The following is a 22,401-nucleotide window of genomic DNA, read 5'->3' as shown; positions in this document are numbered from 1 at the left end:
AGGTACTGCCAGGTGTTTTCTTGGCATAGGGACCACGGCCTCAGGTACTGCCAGGTGTTTTCTTGGCATAGGGACCACGGCCTCAGGTACTGCCAGGTGTTTTCTTGGCATAGGGACCACGGATGATAATTTAGGCAGCAAAGCCCTAAAAATAGACAACAGACACATTTGCACCTAAAGGACTCCATGAGAATGTAACAATAGCTAAGGTTAGTATAATATAATAATGTACCCATAGCTACATATTATGATTAACATTTATATAATAGCTTAAAAAAACTTCATAACAATCTATTCTTATCTATAAATTACACTAATTTTCATAATTTTACATCTCTACATAAATCACATTGTTACTTATTGGTCATGTGATATCTGCACAAAGTACATACTCTGAGTGTCTCATAGGACCAGTGTTACTGGAACTGGGCGCTTTGTCCTTATGGGCTGGCTCTATGGAAAAGAATACAGAAACAGTACAGTTACTACTGTCTGATATATGTTTTGCTTCAGTTACTCAATGGATTATAGTTTGGAAGTGTAAACCCCTATTTGTTCCTATTGTTCCTGGGTCAGTTGCTTTCTTTGCATAATATGTAACTGTTAAGACCAGCATATGTACATACCTCCCAACCACCCAGCATGGTAACTTGTGGGGTAACTACTATTTGTATTGCTGCAATAAGTGGTGATGCAGATTGTTAGTGCACAACTATGATAAACAGACCCCTCAATCTTTTCATTACAAGAAAAAAAGAATACCTGGAGGTTGAGGGTCTTCCAGCTGCACTTTGCTTTGTCTTGCAGCCTCAGAGATTTTGTGGGGGGCACAAACATGGTTCCTCTCCACCTGCAGGAGGAAGGGTAAACAGCAGAGTTATGCTGGGTACACACTGGCCGATCAATTGATCGGCCAATATATCTGCTGGCCATTAGCCAGTATGTACACATGATATGTCTGTGAATTGTGTCATTCACAGACATATTGCATTGGCTGTGCTGCACAGCCGATGGACAGATATGCCTGCAGACATATCTGTCCATCGGCAAGAGTGTACAAACTGCTCGTATACACACAACGGCAGCCGTGGGGTGGGGGGCGGCCCCGATCCGCCTCCCTGCCAGCGGGACCAGCGGCTTCCAGATAGACAATGGCCGTTTAGTGTGTATGAACGACCATCATCTAAATATATATTTGTAGATCACTCGGTCTGCAGATATATCTTTTAGTTACTGGGCACCGGCACATTTAGAGAAAACTGGGAGACAGGAGATTATGGATGGGTAACCTACATGTCCTCACACAGGGGCCTATTCATCAACACAAAACTACCGCAGCTGTAGGTAGTGCTGCGCATGCGCTGGTTTTACAGATGTAATAGCGCATGCACAGCATGGATTCCAGCTGCGGGAAGTTAGTGTAGATAGGGAAAACTATTTCCCGAAAAGCTGTCATCGCAAAAATGACAGCTTTTCAAAATAGATAGTTATGGAGAGGAGGAATGGTGAATTCCTCCAGTAATTAGGTAGAGCTCCATGCGAGTTCTAAACCTAATTAGCTCCATCAAATTTTAAGGTATGATGAATAGGCCCCACAGACATGTAATACCACAGGTGTAGCTTTTATCACTGATTGAGCCTGTAGTAGATATTTTTAACATTTTAATTGGCAGCTGAATTTTCAAAAGAAAGTAAAAGCACACATTCCAACCAATCTTGTAATAAAACTGATTTTGAATGTTCATAATGTTGTTTTATTTAATAATAAATCCCTTGTTGCACCACAGTTATACCCAGTAATATAGATACATATGCAGTTACCCCTTGGGGGCTGCTCACCAGTGTTTTGATGTGCTTGGCCTTGCTCCCGTAGGTGAGTGTGCTTCGAGAGTCTTCATAGGCAGCATCCGCAGGGCTGATGTGTGTGATCATCACCATTCTGCTCCTGCCACTCAGTGCTCCCTGTGATAGATAAATCTCTGGTTATAGGAGAGATCACTGAGGACCCCTTACACAGTGTAATGAGCAATTTATAGATCTACTACTATTGTTTTATACTATGTTTGTGAGAAACAAATGATTGCACTAATTACTAATATCATGGTTCATTGCAGCTATTATCTGAGATAAAACAACTGAACATTGTGTTAGGAACAATATTCCTGATGACTGGGGTTCAGGCATAGATGCTGTGGCCACATCCCCTGTACACAGGACCTCAGCATTTACAATGGGGGTTGGCCACACCCCCATACACTAGACCACACACCCCTTTAGTACCAGGGCATAATAAAGTCTGTTAATGGCCCTGTTTGATAACTCACATTCATAATCCTAAATGCTTATATCAGAAAAGCTATCTAAGAGAAGTGACTAATGCTACTTATACATCAGCCATGGGTGTATCCAGGGGCTTATTAAGAGATGTTAGTTCGCTGATGGCAGCCGGGGAGAGAGGAGGGGGAGTGAACATGGGCCCCCTTCCTCTCTCCCCGGCGGCTGTCAGCAAACTGACATCAGCGGTAGGCTCTGGGCACTGGAGTGTGCCCGGAGTCTACTGCGCATGCGTAAATCACCAGGAAACTGCTGCGTCAGCCATTTTCCTGGTGACTTCCTACTGCACATGCGCAAAAAACCTGGAAAATAGCGCTACTCCATGGGACTTAGGAGTGGTAAGTATAAAAAAAAAAAAAAAAAAAAAAAATGAGTGCAGGGTGTGTGGTGCGGGGCCCCCTAAACCACACACCCTGCACCCATTATAAATAAGCCCCTCGGTGTATCTATAATGGGTCCAGGGTATATGGGTTACATGTCCAGTGGTCTCACACCGCACCCTGCACCCATAACTTATACTTAACACTCTGCCAATGCTGCTGTAATCATCAATGTAGTAACTGGGAAAATGACATGGGTGCCATTCTTCCTGCACATCCCCAGTAGAGAAATAATTAGTACATGCCCAGAGTATAATTAGTGCATGTGCCTGTAAGAGAAGGGGGAGGCCTCAGTGGCGTAACTACTGACCCGCAGCCCCCGCGGTGGCTTGGAGGCGCCCGGTGGCTTTAGGGCACCCCAGGGCCATAGCATCGCCACTGCAACTGTGAGCGCTGGCCTCTGAAGTGTTCGGAGGCTAAGGAAGCCTCCGATCACTTCAGAGGCCAGTGTTCCCAGTAATGCAGTGCGCGGGTGACGTAATGACGTCATCCACGACCTGGGGAACCTGCGCGGCCGTGTCTGCTGGATCAATTTAGATCCAATCAGCACGGCAGCAGAAGTGACAGCCCGGACGACGCGTGGAGTCAGGTAAGTACTGGGGTGGGGAGGGGAGTAAGCACTACTTTAAAGGGGGCACAACTAAGGGGGCACTGCATATGAGCACTACTTTAAGAGGCATTGCATAAGGGGCACAACTACAGGGGCACTAGTACAGGTGGCACTGCAAAAGGGGCACTAGTACAGGTGGCACTGCAAAAGGGGCACTAGTACAGGTGGCACTGCAAAAGGGGCACTAGTACAGGTGGCACTGCAAAAGGGGCACTAGTACAGGTGGCACTGCAAAAGGGGCACTAGTACAGGGGGCACAACTACAGGGGGCACTGTAAAAGGGGCACAACTACAGGGGGCACTGTAAAAGGGGCACAACTACAGGGGGCACTGTAAAAGGGGCACAACTACAGGGGGCACTGTAAAAGGGGCACAACTACAGGGGGCACTGTAAAAGGGGCACAACTACAGGGGGCACTGTAAAAGGGGCACAACTACAGGGGGCACTGTAAAAGGGGCGCAACTACAGGGGGCACTGTAAAAGGGGCACAACTACAGGGGTTCTGTAAAAGGGGCACAACTACAGGGGGCACTGTAAAAGGGGCACAACTACAGGGGGCACTGTAAAAGGGGCACAACTACAGGGGGCACTGTAAAAGGGGCACAACTACAGGGGGCACTGTAAAAGGGGCAGTAACTTGATATACGCAGTTTACAGGTAATAAACTATGTTCCCAATAATCTAGTTCTACACAGACATAAAAACTGTGCAACCTGTCTTGAGCTGAGGTGACAGACTGGCAGGAGCGGAGAGAAGGGTTGGTGAAGTAGATCTGTAAGGGTGGAATGTTATGGGCATTACTGTGCAATAGGCATTACTGTGTACACAATTTGCTATTAGGGGTATTACTTAGTGTGGCATTATGTGTTATAAGGGGCATAATGTGTAAGGGGCATTACTGTGTGGCATAATGTGAAATAGGGGCATTTACGGTGTGGCATCATTTGTTATATGGGCATTACTGTGTCATTATGTGTTATACGTGGCATTATTGTGTGGCATGTGTAAAGGGCATAATGTGTTATAGGGGCATTCCGGTGTGGCATAATTTGTTATATAGTGGCATTACTTAGCGTGTCATAATGTGAAAGGCAGAGGTTCCCAATCACGGTCATCAAGGCTCCCCAACAGTTCATGTTTTAGTGATATCTATTGTTGAGCACAGGTGACTTAATTAGTACCTCAGTCAATTTGATTTAACCACCTGTGCTTAACCATAGTTATCACTAAAGGTGCATACACACGTAACGATTTTGTAACCAACGATTTTCTGTCAGATTTTCCCTTGAAAAAGTGAACGATTTTTTGAAGTGTAATGAACGAATTGTACAACGATGAACGAAAAATATTCCTTCCCTTAATGAAAATAGTTATGTAGGACAATCTGAAATGGACGATGAACTACAAACAACAAACGGAAGCGCAGTTGAACGATTATCATTCATCGTTATAACTCAGAAACTGAACGATTTTTTTGAACGATAACGACAAATAGTTAAAAAAATCGTTACGTGTGTATGCACCTTAAAACCTGAACTGTAGGGGAGCCTTGAGGACTGTGTTTGGGAACCTCTGGTGTAAAAGGCCCCATACATCAGCAATTGATTGCAGCAATTCTGCAAATTTGCAATCGATTGTGTATAAAAATCTTTCCCTTTTTCAATCGATTGTGGCAAATCTGCAATCAATTGCAGATTGCAGAATTGCTGCAATCAATTGCTGATGTATGGGGCCCTTTAGGCACATTACTGTATCATGAAGCCAACAGCTTAAATGTTGTCTTTGGGTGTGTTTGTATTTTGGGCGGGGGCGCCTGAAACCTTTTTGGCATGGGGGAGCAAAATTTATAGTTACGCCACTGGGAGGCCTGCATGGAAACTGCACATGGGGCCCTTCTCTCTTATTACTGTCCCTGACATCAGGTACAGTTGAATTGTCATATGTGTATAGGAAATCTCATAGTAATAACATACCTTTAGCAGCCAGGTCAATTTGCTGTCCCGATAATTGATATGGCTGCCCGGTCTCTTGCGTAGCGCCATAATGCAGTTCCTTAGGGCCAGAAGGGAGCGGTTTATATAGCCACTTTCTTTAAAGGTTTGGCCAGTGTTCTTAGTCTGATATAGAAACAGAAAAGATAATGAAGATACATCTGACTTCAGTCAGTGTGTGGTTGTGGTATAAACACAAACTATGATTAAACTAATTACACAATTTTCTCCATTTGTGTCCTAAGACAGTGACTCCCATTCACCTTAGTTTTAGTTAGTGATATTGGTAGAAATGGTTTTCTTACTGCATGTAATTTAACCTAAGCTACTAAAGAAAACAAAGTGTAATTCAATTATTAGGATCATTAAATTGATACTGGGTTATGTTATTAATTAAAAAAATAACTTTAATCCAAATTTTATATAATTTGTTAGGAGTAAGATCTCAGTGGGTGTGGGGAGGAGTCACAGAAATAAGGGGAGAAAGGCCACGCTTAGGGAATATTACAAACACAAGAAAAAAAAAAAAAGAGTATAAACATGAAAGGCTCTGTTATAGCCCTCTAAAAAGAGCTATTTTTACTACTAAAAGATGCAAAAGCAAACTACAATGTTCTTAAGAGCTTTAATCAAAGAAAAGAGCTTACGTTACATGCCACCTCAGAAAACAGAACAATGACTACCCTAAGACTACTTAGCTCTCTGATAATTATACACATAATGGATGTCATTTACGTTACACAGTGCAAGAGCAGCTTTGGTCTCGCCATACACCTCAATTAGTGCGAGCAGGGCCGTAATTAGCTATGGGCCACCGGTGCTGCATCCACCCAGACGAGCTCTTGGTGCACTGTGCTCTCTGGTGCAAAACCAAAGCATTTAGCATAGTGCAGTGTTAGTAACCTGCTACAGATGTGTCCTCATACCTCTAGCCTCCTTGCGCGTTAAACAGCCCTTATAGTCGTGCCATGCCATGGCATGACTTGGTAGTGCCAAGCAGCTTTTTGTGCAACTTTTTACCTTCAGATGCATTAAATTATTCGCACAGTTATGTGAATAGGAGGCACAAGCAGCTTCTGCTAGATTAAAATGCTATGCAGCATGCCTATATTCTGTGTGTGACTGCGGGTGTAGCTGCATGTGAAACGCTATGTTACAGTGTCATAGCCGCTGACACTAACGTAGCATTTTGCATGCAGATACACCCGCAGTCACACAGAATATAGGCATGCTGCATGTCATTTTAATCGGCGGAAGCTGCTTGTGCCTCCTATCCGCATCACTGAAGGTAACAAATTGCATGAAAAGACACTTAGCACTACCAAGTCACACGGAGCTCCTGTGTTATGTGTAGCGCGACTTGTAGTGCACGGAGGATAGATGTATGTGGACACATCTGTATATTCTTGAAAATGCATTGTTTATTCCTCTTTGTGATTGCGTGAGTTCTTTCTAGGTGCTCTGGTTTCCTGCAAAATCATAGTGGCAGGTGAATTGGCTGCTGGCCCAAAAAACCTGACCCCTGTATGTGAGAGTGTAATAGTGTGTGTGTGTGTGTGTGTATGTGAGTGTGCTAGTGTGTGTATATGTGTGTTTAGACTGTAAGGGGTAAATTTACTAAAGTGAGTTTTTAGAAGTGGAGATGTTGCCCATAGCAACCAATCAGATTATACTTAACATTTAACTAGCACCTTCTAGAAAATAGCTAGAATCTGATTGGTTGATATGGGCAACATCTCCACTTCTAAAAACTCTCACTTTAGTAAATGTACCCCTAAGCTACAATAGGACTGATGTGATTGACAATTATTCTCTCTGTAGAGTAGACAGTTGGCCCGATTCAGCGAGGATCACAACTGCGAATGTAATAGCGATTACGCGTGCAGTCTGACTGCGAAGATATGCTAATCTTCTGCGATCGCTATGCCGTCGCAGCACAACATAAGGACGCCCACTTTACCTTACACATATCTGTAATACTTAGCAAGACTGCAAACCCTGCATCCAGTACCATCGCAGCCTCACGCACACTTGCACAAGCTCTGACCTTACTCAGAAATTGCTAACCTCATGGCATACTTAGTTACTGCGAACGTAGTCCCGATCGCAGTGGAGTGTTTGCGCCCATACTCATGTGCAGAACGCAACAATCGGCCGATTGCATGTGTAATCATTGTTGTGATTCTTGCTGAATCAGGCCCAGCGACAACTAGTGGTGAAGCATGAACACTGCAGAAGGATAGCAAACTAACGATATTTACCTCTTTGGCATTGCAGAGGAAATACAAAGAAATGATAATGATATGTAAAATACAAGTGATACCTGGCATGCGCACTCTGATCCCGCCAGGTCTACCATGTACAGCCGGCCCGTGCACACTCCATCATTGCTCGTCTGCTTTACAGTGACTTGTACAACAGCATGGGAGCGGGATGAGTTCTTATTGGCAGCTGTGACTGCCTTAGAGCGGCGCTTATTCCCTTTAATCAGTAATTAGGGATGTGCTGGCTCGGATAGGTTCGAGTTTGCATGTTGAGTTCGGATTTTTCAATCCAAAAAAACGGAACTCAGAAAGAGGCAAAACGTCATCTTACATGGACGAACATCATCATTCCTGGACTTGTCCAGGAATGATGATGTTCGTCCATGTAAGATGACGTTTTGCCTCTTTCTGAGTTTCGTTTTTTTGGAGGGAAAAATCCGAACTCAACATGCAAACTCGAACCTATCCGAGCCTGCACATCCCTATCAGTAATGCGATGGCCTGAAAAAGAAAGTAATATAGATGCACCAGCATTCTTGTGGTTACACAAAACAAAGCATAAAGTTACACTTGCCCATGTGTTATAGTTACAGGAGGGTCACTACACCAGCGACCACATAGTCATGGGCTCTGCTTATTCATTCACACATTAATAGGTTCTTTGCAGACAACAAACCTGTTTGTATTAGTCTGTGCTTATATAACCTATTGTCATTTGTATCCCCCTTGTTCAGTGCTGTAGAACCCTTGTGGTGCCTTATAAATTAAAGATGATAATTATAATACTAATAATATAGACAGGGATGATTAGTGGTGGAGCATGGATGCTGCATAAGGGTAGCACTGACTAATAATAGTCACCTCTTCAAGACTGCTGGGGAAGAACTCAGCGATCCCTTCTATCCTGGTGTTGCCGTAGGGATCCTCTCTAAGGTTCAAACATCCAGAGGCCGGTCTTAGCAGATCCCGAACGGTTTCATTGTAGACCTGCAAATGTAATGAAGGAATAATCACTCTCTGCAATACAAGCACAACAAGTGTGTAATCCACATTTACTCTCTGGAAAGGGCTTGTGTCACTTGTGGTTCTCCAGATGCTGCATATCATAAAGAAAAGTTTTTTCAGGGCCAGTAAATACATGGCAGGGGCTTATCTTAGCTTTCAGTTCTGATTCAGTCTCCATACATTCTCAATAAAGCAGATTAGGGGGTCTCAGTTGCCCCCTCAAACTTTGTTACGGGGCCTGGTGATTGCTAGTTATGACCAATTACATGTCATTACATGTAATTATATGTAGGGGGATCATTTACAGTTGGCTGCATATGTGCGTAGAATGTACATAAGGAGGACACATAAAAAACTTATTTCATGCATTTGTTGGACCAGAATCATCTCAAGATGCATCCAGCTGAATACAGCATTTGCTGCAGGTGTAATAGGGGTGTATAGCGCACAATAACACAGAGATGGTGTAGAGATGAGGATTGATAGTGTTATTAGTATATTATAGAGTTGCATTACCCTATTTTTACATAATTAAAAAATGCTTAAATGGCATGTTCCATATAGTGTACATAGATACAGTGATTGCAGATAAAACAGGAGATATGGTAAGAACTTACCTTTGTTATCTCCGTTTCTACGAAGTCCTTAGGGTCCACAGGGGTACCTTGGGGTATAGGGCTTGGCTCCGGCCATGGGCACCACAGAGTTAAAAGTTTTCTCCCAGGATGCACCGGGCCCCCTCCTATACTCCGCCCCCAGGCCAAGGCACCCCAGTTTTAGTATCAAGCCACAGGCCGGGAGAGAGGAAAAAGGAAGAAGAAAGTCTGGAACACACAAGATTCACATTCTCATAGAAAAGGGAGACAAACTGGTGACCAGAACACCCTACGGAAGCACAGGGCATCAGGGTGGGGGTCCTGTGGACCCTAAGGACTTTGTAGAAACGGTGATAACAAAGGTAAGTTCTTACCATATCTCCTGTTTTCTACCTCAGGGTCCTTAGGGATCCACAGGGATACCTTGGGGATGTCCCAAAGCAGTATCCTTCAAGGGAGGGGACGCTCCTGTGCCGAGAGGAGAATCCGCCGCCCGAAGGAAGCATCCTGAGAAGCAAATGTGTCAAAGGCGTAATGCTTTATGAAAGTATGGACAGAGGACTACGTGGCCGCCTTACATAGCTGAAGAGCTGAGGCGCCACATCGAGCTGCCCACGAAGGTCCCACAGATCTTGTAGAATGAGCTTTCACCGAGGGTGGCACTGGAAGTCCCTCGTGAATGTATGCCTCAGAGATCGCCATGCAGATCCAGCGTGCCAAAGTCTGTTTATTGGCAGGCCACCCCTCCTATGAAATCCATATAGGACAAACAAAGAGTCCGATTTTCTCAAAGAACTGGTACGGTCCACGTAAATCCGCAGAGCCCGTACCACATCCAAAGAAGCCTCACCAGCTGAGAGATCAGATGAATTAAAGGCTGGGACCACAATTTCCTCGTTAATGTGGAAACTAGACACTACTTTAGAAAGGAATTCGTGACGGGTACGAAGTACCGCCCTATCCGAATGAAAAATTAGAAATGGGGGACGACACAAAAGAGCCCCCAAATCCGACACCCTTCTGGCTGAAGCAATAGCCAAAAAGGTACACTGTTTTTGCCGTAAGCCATTCTATATCCACAGAACCCAAAGGTTCAAATGGAGGATCCAGTAGCGCCTTCAGGACCACAGCCAGATCCCATGGAGCTACCGGATGGACATAGGGAGGCTGGATGCGAAGGACACCCTGCATAAAGGTATGGATAACAGGCCGCGTAGCAATCCTTAGTTGAAACAAAACCGACAGGGCAGAAACATGTACCCTCAGTGAAGCAAGGCGTAGACCTAAATCCAAGCCCGCCTGAAGGAAAGCCAACACTCTCGATATTCTAAACTCGTGAGGATCGTATGCTTTAGGGCGACACCACTCAAAATAGGTATGCCACACCCTATGGTAAATTCTAGCTGGAGTCGGCTTACGAGCATGTAGCATAGTATTGACCACTGCTCTAGAGAAACCCTTGGACCTCAAGAGGGAAGTCTCAAGAGCCACGCCGTCAAAGATAGCTGACTCAGGTCCGGGTAGAGACAAGGACCCTGAGATAATAGGTCCGGCCTCTGAGGCAACAGCCAAGGAGTGTCGATGGATAGACACTGGAGATCCGAGTACCAACTCCTTCTGGGCCACGCAGGGGCCACCAGGAGGATTTTGCCTCCTTCCTGCCTGAACGAATTACTCGAGGCAGCAGGGAGAATGGAGGGAACAGGTACGCGAGTTGGAAGTTCCATCGTGCCGACAGAGCGTCCACCAGGAGAGCTCCTGCGTCTCTTGTTCGGGATCCGTATGCCCACAGCTTGTGGTTGTGTCTGGAGGCCATGAGGTCTATTTCGGGAAGACCCACTTGTCCACCAGGAGTTGGAACACCTCCTGGTGAAGAGACCATTCCCCCGAGTGTACATCGTGGCGGCTGAGGAAGTCTGCCTCCCAGTTGAGCACACCTGGAATGAAGATGGCCGAAATGGCCGGAAGATTGCCTCCTGCCCAAGTCAGAATGCGGGACACCTCCCTTAGAGCCGCTTGGCTTTGAGTTCCTCCCTGACGATTTAGGTAAGCCACCGTTGGTGGCGTTGTCTGACTGAACCTGCTCGGGTTTCCCCAGCAGGAATGGTCTTGCATGCTGCAGCGCCCTGAACACTGCTCGAATTTCCAATATATTGATTGGCAGGTCCGATTCCTCCGACGTCCACCGGCCCTGGAAGACGTGTGGGCCTGTCACAGCGCCCCAGCCCTGAAGACAGGCATTCGTTGTTATAAGGACCCAATCCGAAATCCAAAACGGAAATGCTGAGATGAGACTTTTGTAACCACAAAGTCAAAGACAGGCGCACTTCAGGAGTGAGCCAGATCAACAGCGTCTTTATTCGACGGGGATTTCTGTCCCATCTAGACAGGATCAACATTTGCCTGGAATGGAACTGAGCATACTCCACCATGTCGAACGTTGACACCATGGATCCCAGTAACTTAATCACCAAGAGAAGAGACACTCGGCGACTGCTTACAACATTGCGTATCTTGGACTGCAACAGGGCTATCTTTTCCTCCGTCAAGAAGATCCTCTGTTGCTGAGAGTCCAACAATGCCCCAAGATGGACCATTCTCTGAGAAGGAATTAGAGAGGCTGCAAAGGACTTGTGGCGACCCTGCCAACAACAGAAGGTCATCCAAGTAAGGTAACAGGCAAACTCCCTGCAACCGCAGGTGTGCCGCCATGACCGCCATTACTTTTGTGAACACCCGAGGAGCCGTGGAAAGGCCAAACGGTAGAGCCTGAAACTGGTAATGGAGGTCCGACACTGTAAATCTGAGGTAACGCTGATGAACCCTGGCAATGGGGATATGCAGGTAAGCATATCCTGAATATCCAGGGACACCATAAAATCCCCAGGCTGCATAGCTAAAACAATAGAACGCAGAGTCTCCATTCAGAACCGAGGGACCCTTAAAAACTTGTTCAGGGACTTGAGGTTGAATATAGGTCGGTATGATCCATTTGGTTTTTGAACCAGAAAAAGGTTGGAGTAATATCCGGTCCCTCTCAGGGATAACGGAACAGGTTCTATTACTCCCATTTGAAGCATAGAACGCACCGACTCTTGGATCGCTAGAGCCTTCGTTGGATCTAAAGGACATGCTATTACAAAGAACTGATGAGGAGGCCTTCTGCGGAAGGAGAGGGCATATCCCTGAGATACCACCTCCCGTACCCAAGTGTCTGTGGTGGTTTTGAACCAACACTGGGCGTATTGCAGAAGTCGGCCTCCCACCCTGGGATCCCCCAAGGGGAGGCCCAACCCGTCAGGCTGAGGGTTTGTCGTCCGGCTTGGCAGCTGGACGTCTGGTACTCCAAACTTGCTTCTTGGTCTTAGCAGTCTTTTTGGGACCTGAAGGTCTCAGAAAGGACTGAACCCTAGGTTTTCCCGGAGGGCGATAGGGCCGAAAGGACGGATTTTTAGACCCAGATGGAGTCGGGGCTGAGGGTAGACACGCAGATTTGGCAGCCGCCAACGTGTCTACTATTTTGTCCAAGGCTTTTGTCCAAGGCTGGTCCAAACAGGACCTGTCCATTGTAGGGTAAGCATTCCAAGCCTTTCTTGGATTCAGCGTCCGCCCTCCACGAACGTAACCACAAGGAGCGTTGAGCGGCCACAGCCGCCGCAGAAATCCTAGAAGTAAGCAGGCTCAAATCCAAAGCTACTTCGTTAATGTACGTAGCGGAATCCCGAAGGTTACCCACTAACATAACCTGTTCACTGGTACCCTCAGAAGCAAATGATGCTTCCAAATTGTCCGCCCACCTTTCCATAGCCTGGGCCACCCAGCAGACAGCCATAGCTGGTCTAGATGCTCCTCCAGCAAGGGAATAGATAGACTTTAGGCACACCTCCACTTTACGGTCTGTAGTATCCGTCAGAGAAGACATAGACGGCATAGGCAAAGTTGCGCTCTTTACCAAGCGCGTCACGTGAGAATCCACCTGAGGAGACTCCCATTTAGTGAAGTAATCTTCCGCAAATGGATATGTACGTGCCAGACGCTTGTGCGGTTGAAATCTTTTTCCTGGAGATTTCCAGGCCTCCTCCATGTGATCAACTAGCTGACCAGATAGAGGGAATACTGCTGCAGCTCCTTTAACCTCTTTAAAATAAGCATGAGTAGGCGCTGCATCAGTAATAACCATGGCTGCACGGACTGCCCATATGAGGCCTGGAATGTAAATACTAGACTTAGCCTCTGCTTGAGGAGTGTCAGTGTCCGAAAAATCTACAATTTCGCCCTCATCAGACGAGCCATCATCTTCGTCATCCTGAGCGGATGGATATGACAATAACGGTCTTTTAGCAGGTCTAGATTGATCCTGCTGAGAGCCCCGCACCCCAGAATCAGACGAACCTGGGTCAGCCTGATTCAGGACCTGTTGCGGGGGGCACTGCATTACTATCGGTCCCAGAACTCCCAGAATAGGAGGCGGGACCACCGCCTGCTGTGCGAACCCCAATTGTGGAAACGTAGGAGGGGCTGCAAGCCTATTTACAAGAACAGTCAGGGCTTGTGCAAAACAAGCCCAAGGTGGTTCTTGAGAGGTGCTGGGTACAGCAGAGGTACCAGGGATGGCCAGACATGCAGCACATAACCCATCCTGGAGTACCGCCCCCTCCCCCAAATCTGCTTTACATCTGGAGCAGGAAAATAGGAGAGGTGCTCCTCTAACAGAGTCCTCACTGGACATAGTGGTATGTGACACTCCTCTCACAGAAATATCTAAAACTGTGAGGTAAATTCCTACCCTGACAGTACTGGCACTGAGAGGGCTGGTCAGGAGAAAGAAATAGGGATAGCTAAAATGGCTGATAGGAGAAAGATCAGAGACACAGTGCAAGCATAAAGTCACATACAATGCAGAAAACCCTGCACTAAATGCACTATCACAAACACAGACTTACAGCCTGGCAGTGATAGCGCTACATACGCTGACCTTTATCTGGAGGAGAGGTATGTAAGGGGCACCCCAGGCTCCGCACCCTGTCACCACAGCGTATTGTCACATAAAATGGCTGCCGGATGAAGGGAGGCGGGCCTGGGGAGGATCACTTCCTCAGCCCGCCAAAGCCTTAATGTAAGGTGCCGACAGCAGTGATGGGGAGGAGCCTCCTGTGCACTACAGGGAAGGCGTCCTCCCCTGGCAGGCCATTAACCCCCCAGGATGCTGGAGCGTGTTCCGCAATGCTCCAGCCCCGTATCCCTGGTGGTCTAGTGGAGAGCGCAGGCATCCGCCTGGCTCCACTATACTGCCGTCTCCAGGGAGCCCCCCAGCGCTGGGGACACCGGACTGTGATTCAGCGGGCGCCTACCGCAGACGCACGCTGCTTACCTTAAGTGGCCCCCCGTACATCCTGCCACAGTCCAAGGCCCCCGGGGGTTCCGCTAGCTGGAACCCCCAAGAGCCCGCCGAGCTCCCCGGATCGCTTCCGGTGGTCGGCGCAGTCGGGGGTGTCGGAGCGGTAGCATGGACGTCCGCTGGAAAACTGGGGTGCCTTGGCCTGGGGGCGGGGTATAGGAGGGGGCCCGGTGCATCCTGGGAGAAAACTTTTAACTCTGTGGTGCCCATGGCTGGAGCCAAGCCCTATACCCCAAGGTATCCCTGTGGATCCCTAAGGACCCTGAGGTAGAAAATACAATTATTTTAAATACTCTCTCCTTCTGCCTGTTCCCATCTTGCCCACTCAATCTCTCCCTCTCATCTGGCACTGGGCACTCTACACTCAAGCATGCCCTTATTACCCCCATTATTAAACAACCTACCTTTGATCCTAGCACTCTCTCCAATCGCCGACTCATCTATCTCCTCCCTTTTGCCCACAGATTCCTTGAGTGTATTGTTTACAACCACATTACCAACTTTATTTCCTCCCACTCCCTGCGTGACCCATTTTAGTCTGGTTTCCATACTTTTCACTCCACTGAAACTGCCCTGACAAAAATCAGTAATGACCTCCTTGCTGCCAAGTCCAAGGGCCATTACTCTCTGCTCATGCTCCTCGACTTCTCTGCTGCTTTTGACACTGAGGACCACCCTCTCCTCCTGCAAATCCTTCACTCCCTTGGACACTGCCCTCTCCTGGCTGTCCTCCTACCTTTCTGACTTCTCCTTCTCTGTCTACTCTCATGACTCCATTCCCCCCCTCTCAATTCCACTAACAGTAGGTGTCCCCCAAGGTTCTGTTCTTAGACCCCTCCTATTCTCCCTCTATAAATCCTCTTTAGGTGAGCTCATCAGCTCTTTTGGCCTCCAATGTAATCTCTATGCTGATGATACTCAGATCTACCTCTCCTCCCCTGACCTCTCCCCCTCTCTTCTCACTCGTATCTCTAATTGTCTCTATACTATCTGTCCATAAAATGCTGCATCCATATAAATAAAGGATAATAATAATAATAACATATTCATCACATATTTACCTCAGCATAGGACAATGAAACAGAGAATTTATTCTGCCCTCTCTGCACCTCGATGGTCTTATATAGATCTTTCAGAGTGCGAAATATCACTCCGGGCTCATGACCATTGCCCATCATAGTAAAGGTCTTCCCGGTGCCTGTGACAAATATAAAGGTATTAGGCATACACTCACTGACGTTACAAGAAAAAATGGCAGATATGTAATTATACAATGTGTCATGTCAGTAATGAACAGTGACAGACATGTGACTAAACTAGGGATGAGCGGGTTCGGATTTACTCGGTTCTTATAACAAGTTCGGATTTATTTTATTGGCTATCCAAAACACGTTTTAGCCGATAGCCAATAAAATGAGAACCGAGTAAATCCGAACCCGCTCATCCCTAGACTAAACCAATATTCATCAGGATGCTGTTCATCAGGTCACTCTCTCAGGGATGTCACTGCTTGTTAGTGAATGGGTAGACTGTGTACTATTGTATATTTGTTCTGCACATAAAATGCTGCCTCCACATTTGGTGATGGGTGCACCTATTCCCTGGTCAGTGAGAGTTAGAAGCAACGGTAACCACAGCCTATCACAAGCTGACAATGTAACCATTAAAATGTAAACATCAATTAAGATGCTATATAAAAATCTAATATATGCACATTTGGGAGCTTTTTATTCAACACAAATCAACATTGTGACATAGTTATGTGATCCAATACAATTTTACCAGCACAAGCACACTTGTCACCATTCTCATGCTATAACCATGCCCCAAATTGAAGAGTTATCCTTAAGAACTATGACTTGTGCCCTTATTGGATGTTTTCAGTTCAAATGTTCATCTATTATCCTGTATCTGTCATCACTAGACTGAGGAGGGCTCAGACCCAGACTGTGTCATGTACCTAATGCCTCACTTTCTGGAACCACCTGGATAATTGCACAGCCCGTAAGGAAACTACTAGCTCACAATTACTAACAGTACAGATGGTCACATGTTTTACCACCACTCATTTCACCAGCTCACTACTTTTATACACACAATATAAACAATTAGACTTATGTATTAATAACATTAATATTACCTGTAGGGCTATACGCAAATATAGCAGCACTGTACCCAGAGATGATATCATCCACTAGGTTTTTCATTGTGGACTGATAGACATGCTCCTAAAATGAGACATATTTATTGATGATACATAAGCAATCATGAAAATAATGTCAAATTATGCCCTATACTGAATAAGGAGAAATGACAGCTGTACAAGCATTAATGGCTGATGCTACAGTCACATATGATGATAAAATTGTTCCCATGCACTATTTTATTACCTTACAAGATGCAGTATGAGCAGTGCTGCCATATGTATAATGGGTGTAGGGTGTGTGGTGCACATGGGCACCTGAATCCAGGGGGGCCCACACCGCACTCCATATACCCATTATATGTACTTACCATGCAGCTGCCTCAAAACAAAAATCTACATTGTGGCACCATTTTCCCAGAGATATACAGTATGTCTGCAAAATAGGCTCTGGCACAGTACCAGAGACTATACCTTGCGTATCATGGCTTGGAGGGGGCCCCGTTCAGAGACTGCACACAGGAACCCTCGTCTCATAAGATGTCCCTGAGTACTGTATTATATATATTATTAACTTTTATTATTCTTTGTGACTAGTTCAGGATTACAATCACCTGGGTAGCTGCTTGATCAAACACCTCATTAAAGGTGAACGTCCTTTCCCTGGTCGTGCAGCAACGCAGGACGTCATCAGGATCCTCGCCAGGGTCCTGCAGTAGTACTGTCTGTAAGGAAAGAGAAAACACATGTTCATTATATGTCACCAGGTTCTACAAGCAACTCTGCAGCTGGAGCAGAAGATCTTAAGTCCAGTTTATAGTAATGGATAGAAGCAAAGTCACATATGGGAACGTGATCTGGGAGTATAGAGTCATTTATCAGCACAGTTTTCAGTTTTCTAGCTGATATATAGAGATATTATATATATATATATATATATATATATATATATAACTCTTCTAATCACTGGTTCTTAGGCCCTTAAGATACAGAATGGTCTAACTCATAAGCCTGGGGGTCTGTCCAACTATGAGACATATTATAATAACTTATTGGATTGTGCCTCAAGTGGGTTGCCCCCTATTGTGTAATTACAAGTCTCAGCATACCCTCTTTATTAAAGGGAAATGCCATAAGTTACTGTCCATAAACTATGTACATGACAAATATCCCTACTGAACCGAGAGCCCTGGATTGGACAGATAGGGTGAGATGGAAGATGTTATCCAGCCTCTCTGCAGTATAAACATAGATACATTTTCTCCTCACACTAACTTCATAAGATGTAGCAAAAGCAGGTGCTGCATGATCACGCAGACCAATAGGAAGCCATAATGAAAGAGATCACCACTTCCTACTGGTCTGTGGGGTCACATCCCTATATGACAAACATATTCAACTGGTTAGTAAGAGGGAGGAGCAGTAGGGATGGCAATCGATATAGTTACCATCAATGGCAAATTATAAAGTGGCCATCGATGGTAATCAACTATGCAATGGATGACCATCTATGGCTTCACCAAATGATGGTCATCCCTATTCCATGACTGGACCGTGGGCCAATCAGAACCGTGAGGGGCATGGCATGGCTTTGTGGGTGTCGGGGGGCGGAGCTATGCTCAGTGTCCCGTCACCTTGAAAAAAAAATTACTTTTCAGTTATGTTCCATCGATGGAGGAAGACCATCTGGTTCTCCCCCTTCGATGGGAAAAACATTCAATGATTATTCGATGATTATGAATCATGAATGGTCGATGGCCATCCAAAAGGAGCAGCTTAGGAGCCTTGCAGTGGTGTTTTGCAGCACGCCCAGCATTTACACAGTCCATGATTTCCCAATTTCTTGTGCACAGAGAGGTAACACCTGGCACTAGTTATTACTCTAAATTGCTTATGGGTATATGGGGACTGTGGATAGCGTTCAACCTCTGATACACAAAGCAAAACGTTTTCTTTTTATCATATTTATAAACATAGATATATATACAAAGTCAAACAAAATAAAATTAAGAATAATGTATTGGTAAAAAAAAATCTATTTTATAATTAACTGTGTTAAATGTTAAACTAATTCAGTTGTTTAAACTAAAATAATGTTATTAGCATTGTCTTACCTGTGGCTCGAGCTGGTGTATAATGCATCGGGCGCTGCTCTTAGCCTTTGTCCTATTAAATGGATGGATGCGCAGAGCGACCTGTGAAATAATAAAACATATGACCATAAGAACAATGCAGGATTATTAATACCAAGGTAATCTCCCAAACCAGCCTATTCTGTTCCGAAAGAAAAGACAATTGTTTTGGCCTGACTTGGTTATGTGCAATAAATAAATTCCAAACACTGAAGGACGGTGTCCCAGTGGTACTAAACCAAGTCCCGACATTTTAACCTAAAAATAGGTGTTTTCACCAAATTTTCACCTGCTCAAGGGGTCCCGAAAAATGCTTGCGTTAACACCTATACAGAATTAATGATTGATAACTGGATGGCTAATCAGTAGGCCAATTCTTTTTTTTTTAACACTCAAATTTGAGTTTTACACTCGAAAACGGGTTTTCAGACCTAATGGAATTTTTCCCATAGTGGCAAAAACAAAGGCCCTCATTCAGAGCCACTCGCTAGCGGCAGTACGCTCGTTCCGAGCGATGTTCGCACATCTGCGCATGCGTACGGATCGTTATACGCATGCGCGAACCAGTCAGTGCGGCCGAAATTCATGTGCTCGCAAAATAGCGAATGCCTGCTATTTTGAGTGACAGAATGAGGCGTATGTGGGTGGTAACAGGGGCAGGTGCTTGAAAACGGGGAGTGGAGATCAGAACGCAGGCGTGCTTAAAGGTCAAAGCGGGCGTTTTATGGGTGTGCATAATTAATACAGCAGCGTCATTGACCACGTCACTGGGTTATTTTATAGCCAGAACTGCTCGCAAGATTGTGGTAGCAAAAACCAACCACAAGAATAGCGAGCAGTTCATACGCTGGTCGATGTACTCGATTAATCTAATAAATAGCGGACATGACGTATGGTGCGAGCGGCCAGGGGGCGTTTTTAACAAATAAACGAGCGTATGTTTTGCTCGCTCGTTCAGACTTAGAGGTGTGAACAGACTGCAATTTGCGAACGGATCATTTGAATAGCCACCCCTTGCTTTTGAACGAACGACCGCAAATAGCGAACGGCTCTGAATCAGGCCCAAAAACCACTAATATAAAGCAAAGCATAACAGTGATATAATGCACTTCCCTTTGTATAACAGCATTTCACAATATTTTTGCTTTTATTTTACATAATTTGAAATCAGAACCTTACATAATAATTACAAAGTCTGGAAAGCTACTAAGCAAAACACAAATGAATACTCCATAGTAAATAGTATAAATACAGAGAAAATGGATTATTTATAACTAATGTATCTATCTCTACCCTGAACTTATATTAAATCATATAACAGTGACCTATTATCATTACCCATCAGTAATACAGTGAGTCCATGGCTCTATAAGAGATACTTACAGTCATTTGGTCTTTAGGAAGGTTATTTCCCGCCTTCTTCATCGTAAAATCATTGTATCCACTCAGAAATGAGAAGAGAAATATCTACACTGTCACTAGTCCAGCAATATCAGATATGACACAGGAAGCATCCAGCTGCCTTATTGTACCCATCACACCTCCAATAGTGGAATCATCAGCTGCCACTATGACATCACTAGGTGCCCTGGCAGGGGGGCACTGTTATGTATCTCAGGCAGGGCATTGGGGGTTAATAGTAAATAAAATGTGATAACTACATGTCAGTAAATAAAAACACCTAATTGGGATGAACAGAAATGCATACCTCCCAACATGACCCTCTCCAGGAGGGACACAATGCTCTGGTCCTGGACTTCCCTGATAATTTATGATTGGTTGTGGCTCCAGAGGTGGGGCTGCAGCACAGTCCAAAACTCAAATAGGGGAGTCACACCAACTGCCAGTGAGTCCCAGCCAGTGATGTTTGGCAGCCTGTGAAATGACAGTTGGTGTTGCTCCCCTATTTGACTTTTGAACTGCGCTGCAGCCCCACCTCTTACCAGGGAAGTCCAGGACCAGAGCATTGTGTCCCTCCTGCAGAGAGTCATGTTGGGAGGTATGGTAATAACAGACAGATATGTGCTCCTTCTGTATCATACTGCTGGGTGTGATATATGGGTGTGTGGTGTACACTGGTGGCCAAAATTGCGGACACATTTTGAAATTTGAATGTTTTTCAACTTTGAATACTTATAAAAACTGTTTCAGTTCACGCAGTGCAATGATTCATATATCAAATGAAAGGAATTTTAATGCTGAATTCAACACAATAAACAGGTCAAATATTTGCATTAAAAGGGAAGTTATGCTACTTTCAGTCAGACAAAGAAGCACAGATGTGTGAGAGTCAAGAAGCGGATTGTAGTAACATCTACTACCAGCCAATCGGAATCATCGTTCTGAGGACCAATTAGCTGTCGTTTATGAGCAGGTGCAAGATCATGTTCAAAGGTGGGAAAGGTCAGTTTGGCTGTTTCATTTTGCAAAATAAAGTTGGTTACTGAAGTGCAATTATGGTTGGATGTTTGTGTATTGTTTAGTGCTATTGTAACCCCCCTTCTACCACTAAAAGGGATACTGGGTTACTAACACCTTTGTTACTTCTAATGTACCCACCCTTAACCTCTCTAAGTGGTGTACCTTTCATCTTATCATTAATCCCCAATGTCAGTGCCTCCACCCAAGTACTTATGGTTTATGTGGGTCTTCTTGGGAAAACCCAATGGTTAAAATATATAGGCCCTCATTCAGAGCCGTACGCTCTGAGCAGAGCGCACGCTCTGAATGAGGGCCGGCCTCCATGAAAATGGAGCGTCCTCCTGTACGCTCGTATAGCTGTGGGTCACCACCCACAGGCTATACGAGCGTGCAGTTTGATGGCCGCGATGGTCTTGACCATCGCGACCATCGAAACTGCGAGCCGGAGCCTGCGGTTGAGGTTTTCAACCGCAAGCTCCGGAGTGATTTTGGCTCTATCAGAGCCAAAATCACTCCCACTGACATCACTAGTGATGTCAGTGGGCCGGCTTCTGACGGGAGGCGTTCCCGTGGGAACGCCCCCGTCAGGGAGGCACGCCCCCGGCACGCCTACCAAAGGGGGCGTGCTGTCAATCAACATCGACAGCACGCCCCCTTTGATCAGACACAACGAGCGAAGGACTTACCTTCGCTCGTCGCGTCTGACGCATGCGCACGACGGAGCTCCCTCCGTCGTGCGCATGCTCAGTCCAGAACATCGACCCACTTGCGAGCGGACAGCCGCTCGCGAGTGGGTCTGAATCAGGCCCATAGTGTGGTGTATATATAATGCGTAATCACAATACAATCTGTATCATTTCACTTTCACATTTACCACCAATGTCTTTTCCTTCCATAGATTCCGCAGTAATGGATCTCCCACTGTAATCACTCCAGGTAAGTAAACATACAGATAGTTGACTTATCATAGATTACTTTTATGAAGAACTTAAATTAAAGTTGTTCCCATACATAGGCATTCACTTTACATTTGACATAACATTAAATACAACGCAGTAACAATATTATTACAATTTACAATGCTTATACTGCTACCTTGAATATGGCACCTAATATCCTAAACTTC

At 45.4% G+C, this 22,401-nt stretch overlaps 1 protein-coding gene across 1 annotated transcript; it reads right to left on the bottom strand.

Annotated features, from left to right (window-relative positions):
• Window positions 1-30: 30 nt before the first annotated feature.
• Window positions 31-20,279, bottom strand: LOC148538140 (kinesin-like protein KIF19; the record flags this gene model as incomplete). The annotated part of the gene is made up of 10 exons (XM_088457585.1): window positions 20,238-20,279; window positions 17,337-17,447; window positions 16,720-16,807; window positions 15,641-15,777; window positions 8,442-8,567; window positions 5,299-5,442; window positions 1,840-1,962; window positions 763-850; window positions 393-453; window positions 31-145 (listed from the first exon to the last, which is right to left on the bottom strand). Coding segments are annotated over exons 1-10 (1,035 nt in total), but the record flags the coding sequence as incomplete, so codon positions are not given.
• Window positions 20,280-22,401: the final 2,122 nt, after the last annotated feature.

Source organism: Taudactylus pleione, unplaced genomic scaffold (assembly GCF_031769625.1).
Source record: "Taudactylus pleione unplaced genomic scaffold, aTauple2 ptg000041l, whole genome shotgun sequence".
Taxonomy (NCBI): Eukaryota; Metazoa; Chordata; class Amphibia; order Anura; family Myobatrachidae; genus Taudactylus; species Taudactylus pleione.
The sequence above is the reverse complement of the archived record's forward strand: the minus strand, read 5'-3'. Positions and strand labels throughout refer to the sequence as shown.